Source organism: Anser cygnoides, chromosome 2 (genome assembly GCF_040182565.1).
Source record: "Anser cygnoides isolate HZ-2024a breed goose chromosome 2, Taihu_goose_T2T_genome, whole genome shotgun sequence".
NCBI classification, from domain to species: domain Eukaryota; kingdom Metazoa; phylum Chordata; class Aves; order Anseriformes; family Anatidae; genus Anser; species Anser cygnoides.
The window spans coordinates 98,749,957-98,772,704 of NC_089874.1; the positions used below are offsets into that span (position 1 = coordinate 98,749,957).

The 22,748-nt window shown below is 39.1% G+C and overlaps 1 protein-coding gene across 3 annotated transcripts in view; it reads right to left on the reverse strand.

The window, feature by feature from the left end:
- LOC106036018 (dynein axonemal heavy chain 5-like) overlaps positions 1-22,748 on the reverse strand; it is a 151,916-nt gene that overhangs the window by 66,513 nt on the left and 62,655 nt on the right. For all 3 annotated transcript variants that reach the window (XR_010829567.1, XM_066992676.1, XM_066992678.1), the window contains exons 44-55: positions 20,729-20,863; positions 19,487-19,676; positions 15,139-15,356; positions 13,892-14,203; positions 9,437-9,526; positions 9,100-9,336; positions 8,392-8,559; positions 5,476-5,682; positions 4,124-4,453; positions 2,362-2,568; positions 2,035-2,277; positions 1,084-1,238 (exon numbers count right to left, since the gene is read on the reverse strand). Coding sequence is in view for 2 of the 3 variants with exons in the window: in XM_066992676.1 (XP_066848777.1) it covers positions 1,084-1,238; positions 2,035-2,277; positions 2,362-2,568; positions 4,124-4,453; positions 5,476-5,682; positions 8,392-8,559; positions 9,100-9,336; positions 9,437-9,526; positions 13,892-14,203; positions 15,139-15,356; positions 19,487-19,676; positions 20,729-20,863 (2,492 nt within the window). In the remaining variant the exon portion in view is untranslated. The remainder of the gene's footprint in view (positions 1-1,083; positions 1,239-2,034; positions 2,278-2,361; positions 2,569-4,123; positions 4,454-5,475; positions 5,683-8,391; positions 8,560-9,099; positions 9,337-9,436; positions 9,527-13,891; positions 14,204-15,138; positions 15,357-19,486; positions 19,677-20,728; positions 20,864-22,748) is intronic.

Below are 22,748 nucleotides of genomic sequence, written 5' to 3' on the forward strand. Positions count from 1 at the left end.
ACAGAAAGAGGCCTTGATATGTCTTTCTTTCTCTTACTCCTCAGCAGAAACCTCATAAAAATGTTCAAAGACCTGATACATCTCTCTCAGGAAGATTTTTCAGTGTGTCGAGTAGATTTCAGACTCAAAACACACTGACAACCCTGTAAACCCTATGCCAAAAGATAAACAGGTGGAAGGCAGTAGTTAACTCCCAGTCACTTCAGAAAGGTTTAAATGAACACCTTCCAGACAATTAACTGACAATGCTGACAAAGCACTGCAGAGATCTCTTACAGTGCTCTTGTCAGGAATGACAGGGGCTGTTACAAAACAACATGCAGAGAATAAAGACAGAAAACAAGCAAACTCTATTATACAGGGTTTTAATTAAGAATAAATAAATAAATAAATAAATGCCCCTCTTTCCTCCCCAGTTTCTACAAATTACTAAATTCCAGTACTACCCACTGTTAAGCTGTTGGTAACAGTTGTGATCATACTTTCTGGGAACATAAGCATCTACAGTGAAATTCACTATTTCCCCCAGTCATCAGTATTTGGTCACCACAGTCAATACATCAGTATATTATTTCCGTGTTATCTTTAGTGCAAAATGGGAAAACTTAAACAGAGGAAGAAAGCATCTCAGAAAGAATAGTCAGGCGTTGGAACGGGTTGCCCAGGGAAGTGGTGGAGTCACCGTCCCTGGGGGTGTTCAAGGAAAAGTTGGACCTGGTGCTTAGGAACATTGTTTAGGTGCTTAGGGACATTGGTAGTAGGGTGATGGTTGGACCAGATGATCTTGAAGGTCTCTTCCAACCTTAATGATTCTGTGATTCTATGATAAGTTAGTGGGACTTCACAAGAATCCATTGCAGACTCAAATGCTGAAGAAAAGAAAGACTTCTTGTCAATGGTACAAGGTAGAAAAATAAAGCCCCGGGATCTGTCATCTACAGATTATGCATTTGCATAGGTGCTTTTGGTTGAAAATGTAGTTTACAAGGAGGGATCAAATGTTTGACAGGTTTGCATTGCTTTAAGTTGCTTGTTTGCAGTTCATTTCTATAGCAAATGTCTATGTACACTGCATTGTGTTACCTTGTTAAAGTAATCTGAAAGCTCTCGTATCCAGCAATATATGACGCTAGTCTGGTCAGACTCTGTTTTCCAGATCCACCCACACCCACCAACAATGCATTTCCTTGCGGAGTACGAATAATCCGTGATATTTTAATTAAGTGGGTGATTGCATCCTGTGTATTGAGAGAAAAAAAGTGATGAACAGCCATAAAAATAATATTCATATAGAAAACATCACTGAGCAACTGCTTTTCAACAGCTAGAGGCCTTCCCTGGAGCCTATGCCAAAGACTCACTCCTGTACTCATCAAAATCAACAAGAGATTTCCCCTTGACTTCAGTGACCAGCAGACCTAGCCCAAGAGAAATGTCCCAGTATCAAACTCATGTGACACAATGTCCTATACAGTATTTGTACTAAGCAGAGCTGAGTGCATGCCTCTTTAGCGGACTGAAGGAAAACTAGAAAGGAGGAGGATTAACACCATCCTCCAACCTTTTAGCTGAGCTATTTATAGTCTCTCCAAGTAGGTTGCCAAAAGTACAATACAAGTACACTACAGAAATTTCTTATTCAACTGTTGTATTTATCTTAGAGAACTAAGTCTAAAGATGAAAAATAAAAAGAAGCATGCATCAAGAGACCTTTGAGGAGGTAACTTCTAGAGATGCCAGATGACATTCACAATGTGCACTGTAGAAACAAATGAGTTATGTTTTGGATTATGCAAGGCAGGAGAAAGAAAAGACAGAGAACTGCGAAGAGATGGAATAATTCATGGGAGCGAGGGCAATTGGGAGACAGAAGCATGGCTTTATAAATCTTATTTGTAAGCATCACTGGAAACAGGGCTCACAATTCTGAGCTATCTCCAAATATAATCTGATGGAAAAAATATAAGAGCCATACATCAGTAAGGGCTAAAGACCAGGTGGGTTTTGTATTAATATAATTAGAGGCACTAATACCTTGAAAAATACTAAATCCATCTTTGATCCTCTAATGGTCTCATTGTACTGTTGCATGAACATTTGCAGTCTTTCAGCCAAATAATCCAAAGATGGGATAGGCTCATAAATTTTAGGAGCCTTCAAATCTATATCATCAGGTTCATCTCCAGTAGCTTCGGGGGCATCACGCAAAAAATCCGCGAAGTATAATTCTGTGGATCCATCTTCAAATAGATTTTGGCCATGTTCTTCAGCAGCAATCTACAATACATTAAGGATTGCTTTAGTCATAAAACATTTCACTGACCTCTTTCTGTGGCAAATACTTTAACATTATTTGCCTACCTTTTTCATCATATCTTCAAACCAGTCTTTATCACTTTGGCTGGTGAACCTGTCTGCAATAACACGTCTGCATTCATGCTGGAACAAGGCTACCAAAACACTGATGCTCCGGCAGACTTCAGAAGTAACTGTAAGTATTCCTTGCCAAATACGGCTGAGGTCTCGTAAATTAAAGATGTAATGAAATTTAGCTGGAGTTGGTAACATCTACAAAAGAATGTCATAATCTATATTGAAATAAGCACTAAATATTTGCTATCTAGAATTAAGTGAATACTGCATATTTTCAACATCAATACCGCATTAAAGCAGAAATGCATGCTTGTCATTTAAAAAGCAAAGTTAAAAATGAAGAAATGACAGTAGCAATGACGATGTCTTTAATTTCACAATTAACATCCTTCTCGTAGTGAGGGGCCCAGACTGAACACAGTACTCAAGGTGCAGCCTCACCAGTGTCATGCACAAGGGGATAATCGCTTCCCTAGTCCTGCTGGCCACACTGTTTCTGATGCAGGCCAGGACGCCATTGGCACACTGCTGGCTTGCGTTCAGCCAGCTGTTCACCAGCACCCCCATATCCTTTTCTGTCAGGCAACTTTCCAGGCACTCTTCTCACTCTCTGCATGGGGTTGTTACGACCAATCTGCAGGACCTGGCATTTGGCCTTGTTGAATATCATGCAGCTGGACTTGTCCCATCCATCTGGCCCATCCAGATCCCTCTGCAAGACTCTCCTACCCTCAGGCAGATCAACGGTCCTGCCTGGCTTGGTATTGTCCACAAACTTACCGAGGGTGCATTTGATCCCCTCATCCAGATCACTGATAAAATTGTTAAAACTGTCCCCAGTACTGAATCCTGGGGATTGCCACCAGTGACTGGCCACCAACTGGATTGAACTCCATTCACTGTGACTCTTTCTGAGCCTGGCCATCCAGCCAGTTCTTCACCTAGCAAGCTGTATACCTGCTCAAGCCATGAGCAGCCAGTTTCTTCAGGAGAATACTGGGGGAAACAGTGTCAAATGTTAGTAAAATCCTGCTAAACAACATCCACAGCCTTTCCCTCATACATGAAGTGGGTCATCTTGTCGTAGAAGAAGACTGGGTTAGTCAAGCAGGATCTGCCTTTCATAAACCTATGCTGGCTGCTTCTGATCGCTTAATTGTCCCATATGTGCAATGTGATAACTTTCAAGATAATCTGCTCCATAACCTTCCATGGCACCAAGGTCAGACTGATAGGCTTGTAATTCCCTGGATCCTCCTTCCTGCCCTTCCCGTAGATTGGAGTCACATTCCCTAATCTCCGGTCAACTGGGACCTCACTGGATAGCCAGAAATGCTAGTAAATTATTGAAACTGGCTTGGTGATCTTTCAGGTCTTTAAATTTTCTCATAATCCCAAAAATCTTTATAGAAGAATCCTACCCAGCTTTTAATTTATGGTTCCTTATGCCCTTGACATTTTCTCAACCAGAAGACCTTTAAATGTTCTCATCAGCTATGCTTGTTATATTATACTTACATGATGCATTTCTTACATTAACTATAGAAGACACTGTGTATGATTACGTGTTTAGTCAACTAACTAGGTACTTGTAGCAAAAAAAATCAGGATGGAAGCATTAGACAGAAGTTATACCTATAGGTCACAGCTTCACAATATGAAGTATGAACACGACAGAACAAAAGGCCTGGGTCTTGCTGTTTTGTCATGGTCTGATGTGTCAAAGACTTTGTAACAGATGTAACATTACCTTTGCTTTTGTTGTTTGCCAGACTTTCCGAGCTGTAGATACTAATGCTGAAGCCAGTTTACATATTTCTTCAGGGAAACCACGTTGTTCACAGAAATAGCCTTCAGCAACTGTCCGAAATATTTTATCAATAGATGAACTGGAAGGCAGCGTGCAGTTGTAGATGGTGAAATGGCGTTTCAGGCGCTGTGGGATGTCATTCCGACCTCCCCCAGGGTGGATCATAGCAGCTACAAACTGGATGTCAACCACATTTGTAAATTCACCTGGCTTCTCCAAATTGTAGAAACCTTTCTGTTCCATCAGCTGCCTTACAATCTCATTGGTGATCTAGTTTTCCAACCCCCCCCAAAAAAAAAAAAAGAAATAGAGCAGTTAAGTATTTCAGGATTCTCAACTTAATAAATGAATAAATAGATAGATAGATAGATTAATAAAAGAGGAAATATCCAGTATAAGAAATCAATAGACAGAAGGAAAGACATTTTCTCTTTCTCTTAATTTCACGTATTCTGCTGGGTACTTCAGCAATTTATAAAGCCATGTAAAATGGTACCAAGAGTCCCGATGCAATGGCTTGGCTGCATGTAAGTTTTGGGTGCGAAGCAGTTGTGGACATGAGCCAGGCATTCAAATGGGCTTCCATAATATCAGTCTAAGAAAATTCAGCACTTTACAGTTACACCCAGTCAGACTATATATTCAGACTGATACAGGCACATAGGTGAGTGACAAAGAATGGTTAGTCTAGCACAAAGCACAGTCACACATTCACTTGTAGAGAGGCAGCGACAGAACGGGATTACAGAGCTACACTAGAAGGAAAAATATGGCTTTTTCTCAGCGGTATTTTTTTTAAATTTAAGTCAACCTTTCAGAGTACAGGTCTATAAAGTATTCATTTATGAATACCTCCAAGCAGCTCACTAGACTTGGATGTCAACTGTGGCATTAGATTTCACCTAATAATAACTGTACTTTAAAGCACAGAGTGGACAGAAGGAAAGAATCTCTGTTGGTGTCCTGGATTTGCATGCTTCCTTTCCCAGACTGGTTCCGAGTGCAGAGAGTTTGTAAATTCTGCAGACTCCGCATGTAACCAAAACAAAAGACTTAAAATCTACAATGCTTGCATCAAATGGCTTGATGCTGACCGTAATCTTTGGCGCTCACAGCTTACCACTCACAATAAACCTGGCTTGGGGAAATTACTTTTAGTAGCCATACTTGATCCAGTCCATGTTACAATAACTTTTGCTAAACTTTCTCATTTTTGTAACCCACAGGTCAACACTTCCAACAGCAATAATGGTAAGACCACCAATTCCCAAATGTCAATATCTTCCTTTTACCTGATCACCCCATTCATTAATCACAGGCATGTTGATGTCATCAATAAAGACAGTCATTTTCTTCCCTGCTGGAGGACCATAAGTGGTACCCATTCTTTTATCTACGTAACTTTCTATGCTCCTTTGGAACATATTTGGCAGAGTTGCAGAAGAAAAGTTCAGACGCTTGGTCAAGTGAACATCAGGATCATACTTGCTCGTGTAATCCTGTAAGATAAACCAATTTTAAGTAAAATGAACTGGTGACTCCAGATGAATTCAACTGACAGGAGACACAGATGTCCAGCTGCCCTGCAAAAATCAGACATCTACAGAATCTCAGTCTTGCTGTTAACTTTATAATGCCAAACAGCAGTTTATTTAAAATAAATATACTGTCTCCCACATGATACTCAATCTCTCAGTTAATGTTTTGTATAAAGTTTCTAAGCATTAAAATTCATAAGCTTTTAACAGACTTACTAAGTGTTACAACAAATAGACATACACAACTCAGGATGCAAATAAATTTTGCATTAGTAAATGTTGTTGTTTTTTTTTTTCTAAACTCAATCTATTAGTGGTGATCTGTTACAGCAGTCTTCAAGGAACAAGTGAAAAAAATCCTTTTTCAAATTTGCACTATTTCCATACCTTACATCTAAAGCAATGCAAGGGAACAGTAGTGTAAAATGAAACCCAGCTACTATTTATCTTCTCTTAATGAAGACAGGAATCCTTGGGTTTTATGAATGCATACAATTTCCACTGCCATTGCTTATGCCCTAAAACAACAGAGTTCCATTTTTCATATTTAATGTGCTTTTATAATGGAACAAAAAAGAAAAAGAAAAAAAAGTAACCCTGGAGTGACACCAAGACATACATATAAAGCAAAGGAAATGTTTTGTTTAGCAAGAATCCTGGGATATAAAATAGTATTAAAAATTCCAGATTTCCAACATTATTCCTTTTAAAGATTCCATTCTTCCACCGTGATGACAAAGTTTAATATAATTAAAGTTCTTATCTTTATAACAGAGCTGACTAGAAATGCTTGGTACATCAGAAAAATAAGCCCTTATCATTGCTGATTTAGCGGCCAAGGTCAACGCACCACAACCATGAATACAAAACCACTGAAAACACACATTTGTGTTTTATTAATTACAGCATTTCAGAGTCTTCACGTGGTAACGGTAATATACCCCAGAACAAAAATGAGAAGTATCTTTGAAAAATAAGAGTTTATTTAATGAGATTATTTCAGTTAGTTTGCTATCAGATTCTAGATGCAATTTTCAACTCTATAGCTTCGAGTTAAATTCAGGTGTTTTTTCGGCAATTCAAGAATTAAAAATACAGAGAGTGTCTTAAAAAAAAAAGCTTTCTGGTTTAAGTTCTTTATTTTAATATATACTGATGCCTTACTCAGCCCTTCAGATTACTACCTGAAGTGATCTACAATAAAACCTTTTTAGTTTTTCATGAAAGCAGATGCCTATACCTGGAAATTTCTTCTCCACAAGGTATAGTAAAGTACAAGTCTACAGAAGGTGACAGCAGAAAGGGAACAGTTGTAGAGGCAGTTAACTTGCAGTCTTAACCTTAAACACGATCAAATATCCACCAGCACTTTTTGACACTATGCTCCCCTGTGTAAGGAACATACTCTCCTCCATAGAATAGACGTGGGGTAAGCAACTCCCAAGAATTAGCTCCAATTATTTTTAGGGACAGGAATGGCAGCTGAAGGCTCGAGGTTGCCAGTATCTGGCCAAAATCCAGTATGTAGAATATCGAGACCACCATCCAGACCCCGCCTCTTCACTCTGCTAAAATAGTTCTCCAGCTGGTGCCAGGAACAGAAGCTGACATTACACCGGCATCCATGTTGGCATCAACAGCTGAACTGAAAAAGTCGTATTAATGGTTACTGGCATTGGTACAACTCACTTTATGTCAGGACTCAGAAAGCACATCCTTGGGGGGCACAAAATGGATCTAGATTTTAAGAAAGCCAAAGGTCACTTTAGGTCAATGTCTTTCAAATATTTTCAATTTCCAGATCTCTACAGATCCTGCAGTAGAGGTACAGATGCCTGCATGGTAGATTCAACTGTCCTAACAGAAGATCAGCTTTGCGTAGCTATCTTTCATTGATCAAAGAGTATACATATTCCCCTGAAAGTCACAAAAACCATGCTGAAAACTATTAACCTTAGATTTTTAAAATAAGGGATGTCAGGTTTGGTATGAAATTTGGGTTTGCTCATCTTTTTATCGGCTTCTCTGTAGCAAGTTATTAGTTTTCATGTGTGTCACAAGATTAACTGGCACCATTTAGCAATATGGAAAATATGTTAATTTAATAGCGATCTTATTATTTTCTTTCACAGAAAGAACAATGTCTTTTTCAGTGAAGGAACTAAAAGAGCAGATAATAAACACTAAATTTACCCTCTGAAAAATTACCCAGAGTAAAGAGGGAAGTTCTTTATTTCTCTCCAGTTTGGTCTGTGAAGAATGTCTATGCAACAAGGATGTACAAAAGATCCACTCACATGTGCCACCACTGAAGAAGCACAAGGAAATTAAAAAATCCTCCAAGAATCAGTATTTCCTTAGCAAATTCTCCAGTTTGACTTCTCCAAAAGAAAAGAAAGCAGATGAAAGAGCATTTATCACATAATCTTGCAACCACGGTTAGCAAAGTTTAAAAGAACTCTCTCTCTATACTAAAGTATAGATACTTATGGTTTTTTGCTTGTAGGCCATGTGAGTATTGCCAGAAGGACTCTGTAAGAATGCTATTACGTAACAGAAAGACAAATCATGTTACTCTTTCACTTCCATTTAACCATTTGTGCCAACGTCGATTATTTTTACTGTAGTGTTATCATACAAAGATATTATATGTTTTTCCATTCCACCTACCTTAATCATAACTGTTTTTGCTGTTCCCTGTTCTCCAATCAGCAAAACAGCTTTTCCTTGCTTCATGATAGTGTGCATTAGAAAGTCTGTTCGGACACTGTCTACATTTGGAACTAGAATGGAAGTATATTCTAGTACTGAATCTTTAGGATAAATATATTCAGGGACCTGTGTAAGAAAGATATGAAAAAGTCTGAGGTTTTCTACATGACCTCACAGGCACTTTGCATCAGAACACAAAAGCAAATGCACTGTACATTAACAAAACATTTCTTCCTGAAAGCCAAGCATCCATTTATAACCAGGCAGTACCTTGCCAAGCTTTTCTAAAAAGGTGTTAGATTAATGGGATATTTTCACTTTACTGTTCTCCAACACATGAAGATACATGAAGATAGCCTTTCCTTGCTAGGAGATCTTAAATACTAGGGTTACAGACAGCAGACAATGCTAAGGTAACTCTTCTGTTTCACCTCCAAAGCTATTTCAAATGTATGTTCCCATTCTCTGAAAAAAAGATATTTATGGAGAAAAGAAAGAAAAAGGGAAAAAAAAAACTTTCACAAAGGAAACTTTTGAACATTTGGTAGGGCTGATCTTCTTAACTGAATTACAGAGGGCTTTAAATGATAAAATAATATACCTCTTACCAAATGCATCTTTCTTTTATACTCATCCAGAAAGCTTAGTATGTCCCAACATACTAACCTTCTTTGACCAGTGCTCCCACTGGCCACATGAATTAATTCCATATTCAAACATGGTTTCTTCTCCACTCACAGCTGGAAGTTCCTTCACTGCAGAATGCTTCTGTAGGAACAGCTCCATTTTCAGCCTGTCATCCAGTTCCAAAAGTGCTCCAACAGACCACATTACAGCAAAAATGAACAAGCGAGCAATATGTTCCTCCTTGAGCTGTTTCTCATCTTGGTCTGACAATAAACCCTTCAAACAGATGCAACATGTGACTACTGCCTTGCTAGAACAACATCCCAGCACAACTAACAGAAAGAATAACAGATAGAAAAAGTGATGTCTTATCTACCTGTAGAAGGTCAATAGCTTGTTTGATGTACATGCATTCTAAAATTGGCATTTTTGGTGTCAGAGCAGAGAAAACAAAATTGATTGTATCCTGAAAAGGAAAAACATCTGTTAAGGAATCTGTTTCCTTGTTTCAGTGGTATGATTTATTCTTAGACATAAACAATTTCTTAATTTCAACTATGTTCTCAGCTCTCTTAACAATAAATTTTTCCCCGTTACGACTATTCAGACAGACCACAGAATTTTGCTAACAATAATGTATATTTTTTTTAAAGTTGATATACCACAGTCAGCAGAATTATTTGTATAAGCTACATACAGCAATTTTCTAAAGAGCAATTTGAAGGCTGCTTTTCAGCTACATCAAGGATCTGCCATTTGTGCTCTCCACTGGAGATTTTAATCTACCATTGCCATTTTTGTAGTGGGAAGATAAAAGCACTCAAACTGCTGTAATGATGCGTATATAATGCATGACCTCACCACTATAAATTTCTATCTGATCTGTTCTGACTGCACCATAATGTACCTCTATCCCTCCTGAAACTAGCTCTCTCAGTTTTATGTAGAACTGTGACAGGATCCAAAGGGAATTTTACAATTGATGTAAGCGTAACCCAGACTTTTCTCAGATTATTCCATAGAGATTGCTACCGTGTCTGTCTTTGTCAAATATTCTGTAACATCTTTAGCAAAGTTGCAAATTGATGTAAAGTCCACTCTGAGATTTGCAGCACAGAACTATTCTAAAATACCAGTTACTATCTACATGCAAACAGTGTGGAAGATTCAGTTCTAAAGACCTTTAAAACTTGGACCTAAATCTCTCCAAGATTCAGCTTCTTCATCTGTAAAATAGACTAGATATCTCAGAGGGTACTACAAATTGTTAAATAATTGGTCTGAGATGCTCAGAATAAAGATATTTCATAAGTCAAAGTATTCTGTCCTTTCAAGAGCTCAATTTTCACCAGAAACAATTTTACGCTACCTACAATTCCAATGAGGTTTGTGTAATTCTTGTTCTTTGAGCTTATGCATTAAAAAAAAAAAGCCTCTGGTCCATATATGCTAATACTTCATTACCAATATTTTTAAAACAATACACTACAGATAGAAGGATGCAAGTTCTAAAGAGCAATTAGCATGAATTAACTACTTATTGGAGTATTTTGTTTGGATGGGGTACTAGAAAAATGAGTTGGGCCATGGCCAATAAGCAAAAACTGTGATGAATCTGGATAAGGAACTGCAAAATGAAATATGTGAAAATGGTATCCCACCAATACTCCCACCATTGCTGTGGAACTCACTGGTCTGTAGAATGCTCTTTAGGGCAAGAAGTTGGTAACATTCTCTAAAGGTTTAGACAAGCACAAGCACAATTAAATTATGCCAAGTTATTAATATTTGTAACAGTCATTTAAGCATCAGTGTTTAAATATTAAAGCTAGGCAACTCTTTGGATTATGTTTTCAACTCTATGCTCCAGAGGTAATGGCAGCCTTCACCCAAATTAAATTAGGGTGAGATCTAATACGGAGGGAAAAAATGTCCCATCTGTCTACCCTGCTGTTTTTAGGATTTCTCTGAAGTGTCCAGAATAGGTCACTAAAGGATCCAGAACATCAGATTGAAAAAAGTAAGTGTGATCTAATTAAAAGATTACTGGATTTTTTTTTTTTTCATTTGCAAAGTACACAGGCGTGTTGAAACTCATGTTCCTAACAAAACATACAACACTTATTTGAGCTTCACACTTTGCAGACAAACTAAATAACACCACTCAGGTAATTATTTTAATTCAATTCTTTGAAACTATCTTGGATAATTATTTTCATCAGCTAAGCATTTTTATTGCTTACAGGTAGCAGCACCATTCACAGATTAAAAAAGAAAAAAAAAAGAAAAAAAAAAGGCAGTATAGCTTTTAAGTATAAAAGAGTAGAGACTTTGGAAGTTTACCTAAAATCACCCTATGATTTTATGATTGAAATTATTTCCAAGCATGAAATGTTACCGAGAAGAAAGAACTGAGAAAGGGAGGGTAAAAGTCCAAACCTACAATAACCATTTTAAAAAAATCCCATGAAAACAGAAAGAACTCAAAGATAAACCTGACTTAAAATATGGTTTGGGTTTTTCTTCTGTTTTGTTATATGTGTTGTTTTGTTTTTTTTTAATTTATCTCCGTCTTTTGGACTAACTCCTGTCTTTTATATAAAAACTGATGACTTGTAATAGTATTTACACTGCACATGGAAAGAATAAATAAATTATTTCCACTGATTCGTGAGTATTATTCTCTGCCACTTTCTTCTACATTATTGCTACTCGCTGTACCTTCATTACTGATGATTTCGTCCAATATATAGACTTTCAGTGACAAATGCTATTTTTATTACCATAAATAATCAATGTTTCTTTTAAGCAAATTGGAATTACTGTAGCAAGTGTCTTACTTCTGTTTTAGTTCAATTTTGATTGTCTTCAGAAGACCCGTTTAGGTATACTTAAAGTCTAATTCTCCTTAGTTACTGTATTTCCATCTATAACCTAATCTTCATTTGCTTCTAAAATATCAGATATTTGGAAGCTGCTTATATCTGTGCTTTTCTTAATACCAGCATTAAATTCACCAAGCCCTGTATTTGGGCTTTGACTACCATTGCTGATGCATCTCATTTCACAATTTTTGTTTTAGAATTTACTTATCCTTTTTTTATTTTATGTGGGGGGAAATAATAACTGTAAAAAGAGCCATCTCAATACAAAAGTGGCATTACCCTCATCTGTAAAATCAGTTATCACTTCTGTTATTTGAGCAGCAAAGATAGCTCATTAGAAGTGAAAGAAAGCTGACAGCATGACAGCTTTCATTTACATTTCGATAGTTCCAAATGCAGCCTTCAGCACAGAACTAACTTCATATTTCACTGTATTTTCATCTCTCAATCTAATAAAATACATATTTTCCTGGACTTTATTGCTATTGCTTCGGGCTTGGGTATTTTAAAAGTTGTTATTATGTTTTCAGAGCAACTTGTAGCAAAAAACATGAATAGAATTGTGGCAAAGAAGCAGTAAATTGACCCACATACACATTACTTTGGAAGCGTATTTTAAAATTCATTATCAGAATTGATTCTCTTGCTGCTGCAGTAAATACTATGTCATATCATTATGTTATCGAGGTAGAACAGAATAAATAGCTTGTTAAACATTGGTTTTAAAGTAAATGGGCACTAAACTGAAACGTATCTGTAAGAAGACATTTGTCAACATTCTAGGCATTCCAAAGTTATATTAACCATTGCTTTTTTCATAATGTATAAAAATAAACTTTCTGAAAATGTCGCTCAAAGTTCATTACAAACTAGATTTATAAAATCCAACAAAGATGAAAAATATTACAGGAGAAGTCCAAGATATATCCAACACAAATTACACAGGAATATCAGAGAAGAGAGTGAATGGGAACGGAAGGTATAAAAACAAGCTGTATTTGATCCAGAAAAGTTAAGTGAGGAAATCAGAAGAGGATTACAAAGCTGAAAGATTAAAAAGCAGTAATTATTTCCATTAAAATTTCCAAAGAAAAATTAAGAATTTCAACATAACTGGAAAAAAAATTACTACTGAGATTTATGCTTTTTGAGTATCACTGTCCAAAATATTAATGAAAACTTTTTGAAGATTCATATGCTAAGGCCAAATGGAGGGAAAGAACATTATGAATTCTCCCTATGGATCTACTAATTCAACATAATTCAGTAAGAAAATGTTTCAGAGAGATGCCATCTCAATATCTCCTTTGGAAGAGATACATGGGCTACTGTAGTAGGCCTTCTGATTTTGTGTTGAACTTCTGATTTTATATTGAACGCTTGTATTGAACTTCAGAACACTATGAAGCATGGAACTGGTCTCAGTTTATTTGAACTAAAGCACGTTTTTTAAAAATAAATAATGGACCAAATGCATTCCTGATACAACTGAAATTAAGAAAGATTCCACCAGAGTGAATGTAGCTTAATTTCTTTCTGAATTTACGTTTTTACATTCAAAACAAACAAACAATTTTATTCACTCCCTTTATGTATCCTAACAAGGATCAAAATTAACAATTACATCTATAGAGAATATTTCTGTTTTGACAACCTGCACTATAAAATAATCATGGATATAACAATACACTGTCAACTATCCTATGCAGACCAAAAAAAGCATCCAAATTATTCATCTTATACAGTTTCACTCATTCATCTATGTTATAGATCCTTTCCTCCCTCTCTCTCTCTCTCTCTTTTTTTTTTTTTAAATCCCTCATTCCTATTTTATTATATAAGCAAACACAAGTAAATAATTGAAACAGTATTTAGGAAGAAACAACACTTCATTAAATAGAGAGTAAGGAATGCATTTTTTTTTCTGAAATGACTGAATTAAGTACCTGAAATACAGTATTAAAGCAATTCCAAAGAACGTCAGAGTATGTAGCAGGCAACGTTTGCAGCCAAGCTGTTAAAATAGGCTTCCAGTCTAACACTGAAGAACTCATGAAGACCATCCCATTACGAGAAACTGTTGCAGGTGAAGCATTGTCAATGTTGTGAGGTTCAAAAATAATTTTGCAACTGGGGGACATCGGAATACGATCTCCATTGGCCAAAGTCAGGGTCTTATTATCATCCAGAACAGAGTTCAGATTTTCAATCCATATTGCATCAACAGGCCCATCTAAAACTATCCAAATATGCTCACCCTAAAAAGAAAAGAACAAAAAGGACACACACACGCAAATTTTTGTACATTGACAAAAAAAAAAAAACAAACACATTTAATCTCAGATTAAATCTCAGAATCTTGGATGTAAATACTGAATCATAATTTGGTGCTGATTGGCATGGCAGGATCTGCAGTTCTTTGTAATTTCCTCAGTGATTTTAACCTTTCTTTTTTTTAATCTTGTGCCACACCAAAAAACGATATTAAGGAATAGTGACAAAAGATAAGTTTGGACTGTTCTAAGCATAAAGCTCTCCCTTTCTTCTACAAAAAGTATATCAGCCAACCCATCACCCATCAAAGTGGATGAAAACATTTCCTTTTAAATAAAGTCACAGACTTAAAGGAAGCATACAGTCCTTGTGGGATATTACCCAAGCTCCTCACGGAAGGCTTCCTATTTTCTAGGTAAGAACTGAATGAACATGAAACTTCAGAAGATTTGAGTGCAGTTATTACTCAGTGAAAAATCACCTGAAGGTTTGATAAGCAAATTGGGAAATATCTATATTGATTTCTTACCAGAGCCTCTTCCATTCTCATATTAGTGAAATAGAGTGGCAATGACATAAAACCAGACAGAAGATTACTTTTTCTGTCCTCTTGTCAAAACATGAGAAGTCCTTGCTTTTGCATTTGAACGGTAGGACTACCTGCTTACAGAAGGAAGAAAAATTCTTTTCCAATTTATTTCTGGAACCCCTAGTGTTTGGCAAGCCTTGTGCTCTCAGGCATATACACACAATTTTGACTTTTGGGTACAGAGAGCTATTCAGACCGAGTGCAAAACTAACACTGCATTTTCCCATTTGATTTTATAACTATACTCTTTCACATAAACGACAGATAATGAGACCTTATAGAAACAGTATTAAATGTCCTTATTAACTATCATGATAGAATATCCATTACCTTCTTTGCTTTTAAAGTTTTTCTCCATAATGTAGAGAAAATGCCATCTGTCCAGTCATTTGTAGCAACATCAAGGGTACCAAACATCTGGGAAGCTGTGATTGCCTTTGGGTTCATTCTCATCTCTTTATGAGGTGCACCACAATCTGTCATTGCTTTCATCAAAATATTAATGCATTTTGTCTTTCCTGCACCAGTTGGACCTAGAGTCATCATACCTTAAAACAATATAAACATGGTTTAAAATGAAATCTCATGCTACCCTTTAATGACCCTTTGCATCAGTGATCCCCCTTTTTTTTTAAATCAAAAGCCAATACAAAAAAGATGTTTCTCACTCCACTTACTCTGTGTTGACTGAAATGGAATTTAAATATTATTAAAATGCCTCTAAAAATGCCTGCCCTATTATGGCAGGCAAGCCTATGTGGGTCTGTATCCTCCCTCAGGCAGTTCTGTTCCTTTTTCTAATTGGAAAACACAACTGACTTTTGATGTTCACATAGTTATATTGACACGACTGGTGGTAAACAAAAACAGTAATTTCTAAATGTGTTTAATGAGAAAGAGTAGTTCCCTATGATATACAAAACTAAGCAGATCTTTCTGAAGCAAATGAAACAAAAATATGCACCTGCATCCGTGCTGACATTTTAATACATTTTTTTAACATAAAAAAGTCAGCAGTAACTACACTTTTAATTTCATCAGTGTATACACATATTGCCTGAGGAAAATAAGCCACATCTTCAACAACAAATTAAGTCTAGAGTTGATAATCTTTAGCTGTATTTTCTAAATAAACTATTCAAGAGGCAAGGGGCTGTACAAAAGCAGATGGAACTTTCACAGAATCACAGAATCACAGAATCGTCTAGGTTGGAAGAGACCTCCAAGATCATCTAGTCCAACCTCTGCCCTAACACTAACAAGTCCTCCACTAAACCATATCACTAACGGCTACATCTAAACGTCTTTTAAAGACCTCCAGGGATGGCGACTCAACCACCTACCCGGGCAGCCCATTCCAATGCCTAACAACCCTTTCAGTAAAGAAGTTCTTCCTAACATCCAACCTAAACCTCCCCTGGCGCAACTTTAGCCCATTCCCCCTCATCCTGTCACCAGGCACGTGGGAGAATAGACCAACCCCTACCTCTCTACAGCCTCCTTTAAGGTACCTATAGAGAGTGATGAGGTCTCCCCTGAGCCTCCTCTTCTCGAGGTTAAACAACCCCAGCTCCCTCAGCCGCTCTTCGTAAGACTTGTTCTCCAGACCCCTCACCAGCTTCACTGCCCTTCTCTGGACTCTCTCGAGCACCTCCATGTCCTTCTTGTAGCGAGGGGCCCAAAACTGAACACAGTACTCGAGGTGCGGCCTCACCAGAGCCGAGTACAGGGGGACAATCACCTCCTTAGACCTGCTGGCCACACTGCTTCTTATGCAAGCCAGGATGCTGTTGGCCTTCTTGGCCACCTGAGCACACTGCTGGCTCATATTCAGCTGCCTATCGACCAATACTTCCAGGTCCTTCTCAGCCAGGCAGCTTTCCAGCCACTCATCTCCCAGCCTGTAGCTCTGCTTGGGGTTGTTACGCCCCAGATGCAGGACCCGGCACTTGGCCTTGTTGAACTTCATGCAGTTGACCTCAGCCCATCGCTCCAGCCTATCCAGATCCTCCTGCAGAGCCTTCCTTCCCTCGAGCAGATCGACACACGCACCTAACTTGGTGTCATCTGCAAACTTACTGAGGGTGCACTCGATCCCCTCATCCAGGTCATCAATAAAGACATTAAAGAGGACCGGCCCCAGCACTGAGCCCTGGGGGACTCCACTAGTAACCGGCCTCCAACTGGATTTGGCTCCATTCACCACAACTCTTTGGGCCCGGCCATCCAGCCAGTTTTTAACCCAACAAAGCATATGCCAGTCCAAGCCACGAGCAGCCAGTTTCTTGAGGAGAATGTTGTGGGAAACGGTGTCAAAAGCCTTACTGAAGTCAAGGTAGATCACATCCACAGCCTTCCCCTCATCCACCAAGTGTGTCACTTGGTCATAGAAGGAGATCAGGTTCGTCAAGCAGGACCTACCTTTCATAAACCCATGCTGACTGGGCCTGATCGCCTGGTTGCCCTGCAAGTGCCGCGTGATGACACTCAAGATAATCTGCTCCATGAGCTTCCCTGACACTGAGGTCAAACTAACAGGCCTATAGTTCCCCGGGTCTACCCTCCGGCCCCTCTTGTAGATGGGTGTCACATTTGCTAGCCGCCAGTCGACTGGGACCTCCCCTGATAGCCAGGACTGCCGATAAATAATGGAAAGCGGCTTGGCCAGCTCCTCCACCAGTTCGCTCAGTACCCTCGGGTGGATCCCATCCGGCCCCATCGACTTGCGTACATCCAAGTGTCATAGCAGGTCGCCAACCATTTCCTCATGGATAGCGAGGGCCACATCCTGCTCCCCATCGCCTTCCACCAGCTCAGGGTACCAGGTATCCAGAGAACAACCGGCCTTGCCGCTAAAGACTGAGGCAAAGAAAGCATTGAGCACCTCAGCCTTTTCCTCATCTTTCGTAACTAAGTTTCCCCCCGCATCCAGTAAAGGATGGAGATTCTCCTTAGTCCTCCTTTTTGCGTTGATATATTTGTAAAAACGTTTTTTGTTATCTTTAACGGCAGTAGCCAGATTGAGCTCCAGATGAGCTTTGGCCTTTCTAATTTTGTCCCTGCACAGCCTCGCAACATCCTTATAGTCCTCCTGAGTAGCCTGCCCTCTTTTCCAAAGATTATAAACCCTCCTTTTTCTCCTAAGCTCGAGCCACAACTCTCTGCTCAGCCAGGCCGGTCTAGTTCCGCGTCGGCTCGTCTTTGGGCACGTGGGGACAGACCGCTCCTGAGCCGTTAAGATTTCCTTCTTCAGGAGTGCCCAGCCTTCCTGGACTCCTTTGCCTTTCAGAACCTCCTCCCAAGGGACTCTGCCAACCAGTGTCCTGAACAGCTCAAAGTCAGCCCTCTGGAAGTCCAAGACAGCGGTTTTACTGGTCCCCTTCCTGACTTTGCCAAGAATAGAGAACTGAACCATTTCGTGGTCACTCTGACCGAGACAGCTCTTGACCACCACATCTCCCACCAGTCCATCACTGTTTGTGAACAGAAGGTCTAGCGGAGCACCTCCCCTGGTAGGCTCTCTAACCAGCTGCATCAGGAAGCTATCTTCCACGCTCTCCAGAAACCTCCTTGACTGCTTTCTCTGGGCTGTGTTGTGCTTCCAGGATATGTCTGGGAAGTTGAAGTCCCCCACGAGAACAAGCGCTGACGATTTCGTGGCTTCTGCCAGCTGCCCGTAGAAAGTCATGGAGGGGAGCTAGATAACAACTCCTGTTAACCCTAGTGGCAACTGGACAACACAGTCCTTATTTGGCTTTGGAAACCACTTCAACAGAATTATGGAACAAACAATCAAAACCTAAGCTATAAACCTAATTTGATACAATGCAGACTGCCTGGTATTTTCTCTAAAGTGAGCTGAATGTTAATTTAGTTAAATTTCCTTTATTTTTTCTCCCTCACAGACTAAAAGTCCTAGGTTGGTAGAGTCTTGGGAAGAGGAGGAGAGCATTTCAAAAAGAGGGCATATTTTTTTTTCATTCAGCTATGAATGGTAAACATGCTTGTACTACTGTTTTTGGTATCCTTCCTAGGACAGGGTAAACTTTACTCATTACCCTTTTGTGGACAACAAAAATGTATTCTAATGGAAGCATAGAATGCTTGAGGTTAGAAGGGATCTGTGGAGGCCATCTTGTCCAACCCCCCTGCTCAAGCAGGTGGAGCATTTCTCCTTGGTTGAAATGGCCAGATTTGAACACAACCAACACGTGGAATTCTAGTACATTCTTGATAGAATCTATTAAATTAAAGATTTGGGAGATTATTTTTGTAATCTTCTCAGCATCACAATTTCAGAATAACATTAACCATAAGCTTCATGACTGAATGCTGAGGGCAACGGTTGTTTTCAGAATACTGAACAAATTCATCTGTCTCTGAATTGGGACATATACTCTACATTTTACCTTACTCTATAGATATTTCAACCATGCTGAAGGCCACACCCATATTACCCATAAAAATGTAATACAACAAAGCTAAAATTTCAGTGTGCGTTGCACAGCGAAAAAGAATCCTAACAGTTTCCTATCAAGATATCCACATAAGCTTTAAAAATGACATCTGTTCAATTTCAAAAGACATTTTTTGTGAAAATAATCTGCACTCTGTAGCAGATAATATAAAAAACTTCATTGCTTTTATGCAATCTCAAAACCTCATCTTGCATGCTAACCATGTCGGACTCGCTGAGTTTCATACAGCTGAATGAGTTTAAGAATCCACGGTGGATGATGAATAAGCCCTGCTTTCTCTGCCTGTTTCTGAATGGCTGACTGTAGTTCAGGATACCCAGCTTTATCCAGAGTAATTCCAGGGAAGAGGTCGTTAATGAGACTCATAAATAAAGGTTCATCTTCATCCACCTGTCAAGCATAAAGTAGGGAGGAAATACATTATTTATTCAATTTATGAAATTATTATTACAGCTGTAAACAATCTTTAAGAATATGCCATTTAAAGGATGGCAGTATAAAACTGTATCTTTTCCAAAGCAAATATTATGAGTCAGTTTTATTAAGTGAATTTCATACTTTGCAATCACAAGTAGCAATTTCTAAATTAAATACTTAAAGCTTATAAAAATGTTAACTTTATAATAGAGTTCACATCAATATAAACTCACACATTTCTCCATTTGTTACACAAGTCAGCAAGATTTATTCAAATTGTACTTTCCCTTGGATTTTTTTATGATCTTTTTCCTTCTGTAAATCACTGAAGCATGCCTATAGGTTTGAATGCATGTACCAATGTGCTGAATAGATTAACATCAGAAGCAGAGTAATTGGTTCCATCACAAAACTGGCTGCCAGTGTAAATACACGGATTCTAGATATGCTATAACCTTTCAATTACAGCAATAGAAAGACAGACAAATACTTTAAACAGTAATAGCAAAAAAGATTACGCTATACAAGTAGGTGTTAGCTGCTACCAGTTACCTCACTCATTGCAATTCTTATGATGTTCTAAAAAGGCAACAGACTCCCAAGAAATGTATAAAATGAAATTCTGGATTAAGAAGGGTCTTTAAATTCTGGATTAAGAAGGATCTTCAATGACACTATTAAAAGCTAACACAATGTATTCTTCCTTTCTCTCTTTAGATGGGGCAGAAAGAAGAAAAAATAAAATATAACTAGAGGACCAGGTTATGCCCTCTAGGATCTAATGGTATTTCTGACTATTTTTTCTATTTTCTCACTTAATGTTTCTGATGTATTTTAATTTCTTTCAGAAATAAATAGTGCTTTCACCATAACCATATTCTGATAAAAATTTGAAACTGCAGTAAAAAAATGCAAAGGAATGTATCCAACTGCTGAAGAAAAAGAGCTTTTCAAAGTGCATAATAAATACACTTTACAAATGCAAATAAAGTACTTTTTTGGGAAAGTTACCACTGTTACAATACCAATTTGGAGAGGTTCATGTCCCGCAGAACTCTCATCACGACGGTTTTCTCTGGTTCTTTGGGATTAGATCTTTTCACTGCTCCAAGTGTTCTTAAAACTGACAGGATATTTCTTAGTCCAAAGTCATAGTGAACCTCAAAATAATACATAAGCACAATTGGTACCACAACAATTAAAGCCTTTAAAATCAAGAAAGGGATGATGACTATGGTAACTAAAGAAATGACTAGGCTATTTAACTTTTAAATATAAGGAATTTCACAGCTCTTTATCATTTCAACCGGAGCTCCAGTTCTGTTGCTATCATATCCTGAAAATATTTTCCAGTGTTGTAAGTCCATGACTGCCATGTCATCCTTTTGGTGGTAGACTACCACTTTTACAAGTCATCTGTAACAAAGCTGCTGCTTCTATCATTTTCATAAATTCATAATAAGCCAGATGCACAAACAGTAAAGCACACATCTTCGGACTACCCTCTGTTACCTGATCACTGTTACTATCTTCATATATGGTACAAGGATTGATAACTAAAAGAGTCCATCTCTTGCCGATGTAAAAATAACATACTGAAAATTATACAAGTACAATATTTTATATGTAAGCCCATCTTATCCTGTACATAATAGCATTCCTTTCTGTGGATGGTTTCATAACAATTAAGGTATCTTCTTCTCAAATAAGGTATCTTCTGATCTACATGCAATTATTTGTAATGGTAGATTCACAACTCCTATCACAGACAGACTGGAATAATACGTTGAGCACTACTCAAAATTTTCAGCATAAGTAGCTTATTGATTAGGTTTCCAGGTGATACCAAGCTGGTAAACTAGACCATGACTACAGTTCAAACTGACCAAGAGAAATTCAATAAATGGTCTGGGCTGGGCAGCCAAACTCCACCTCAGACACTCTCTCATTCCCCTTCCTCAAAGGGAAAGGGGGAGAAAATACAATGAAGAGGGCTTAGGGGTTGAGATAAGGACAGGGAGATCACTCACGTATGACTGTCATGGGCAAAAAAAAACTCAGCATAGGGAGATTAATGTAGTTTATTGCCTATCACTAACAGACTAGAGCAGTGAGAACTAAAAACAAACTAAAAGCACCTTCCCCCCATCCACCCTCTTCTATGTCCTCCTCCCAAGCAGCTCAAGTGAACAGGGAATGGGGGCTGCTGCCAATCCCTGATGCTTTGTCTCTGCCACTCCTTCACGGTCACTCCCTGCCCCTGCTCCACGTGGGGTCCCTCCCACGGGATGCCGTCCTTCCCGAACTGAGCCTGCGGGGGCTGCCCACAGGCAGCAGCTCTTTAACAACTGCTCCCACACAGCTCTGTACCACGGGGTCCATCCCCCAGGAGCAAACTGCTTCAGCACGGATCCCCCATGGGTGGGCGGCAGCTCCCCCCAGACCCCCTGCTCCTGCGTGGGCTCCTCTCCACGGGCTGCAGCTCCGGCCCGGGGCCTGCTCCTGCGGGGGCTCTCCATGGGCCGCAGCCTCCTCCAGGCCACATCCACCTGCTCCACCGGGGGCTCCTCCACGGGCTGCAGCGTGGAGATCTGCTCCGTGTGGGACCCGTGGGCTGCAGGGGGACAGCCTGCTCCACCAGGGGCCTCTGCACAGGCCGCAGGGGAACTGCTGCTGCGTGCCTGGAGCACCTCCTGCCCTGCTCCTGCACTGACCTTGGGGGCTGCAGGACTGCTTCTCACTCCTCTCTCCCAGCTGCTGTTGCACAGCAGTTTTCTGTTTCCCTTTCTTCAATCTGCTCTCCCAGAGGCCCAACCAGCCTCACTCCCTGGCTCACCTCTGGCCAGCAGTGGGTCCCTTTTGGAGCTGGCTGGAGCTGGGTCTGATCTGACAAGGGGCAGCTGCTGAGCTCTGCTCACAGAGGCCACCCCTGCAGCCCCTCTGCCACCAAAATGTTGCCATGTAAACCCAATACAGTAGGATGAATTTAAATAAAGAGAAAAATACTACACAGATAGAAATACCCAAATGCAAAAGTATCAAAGA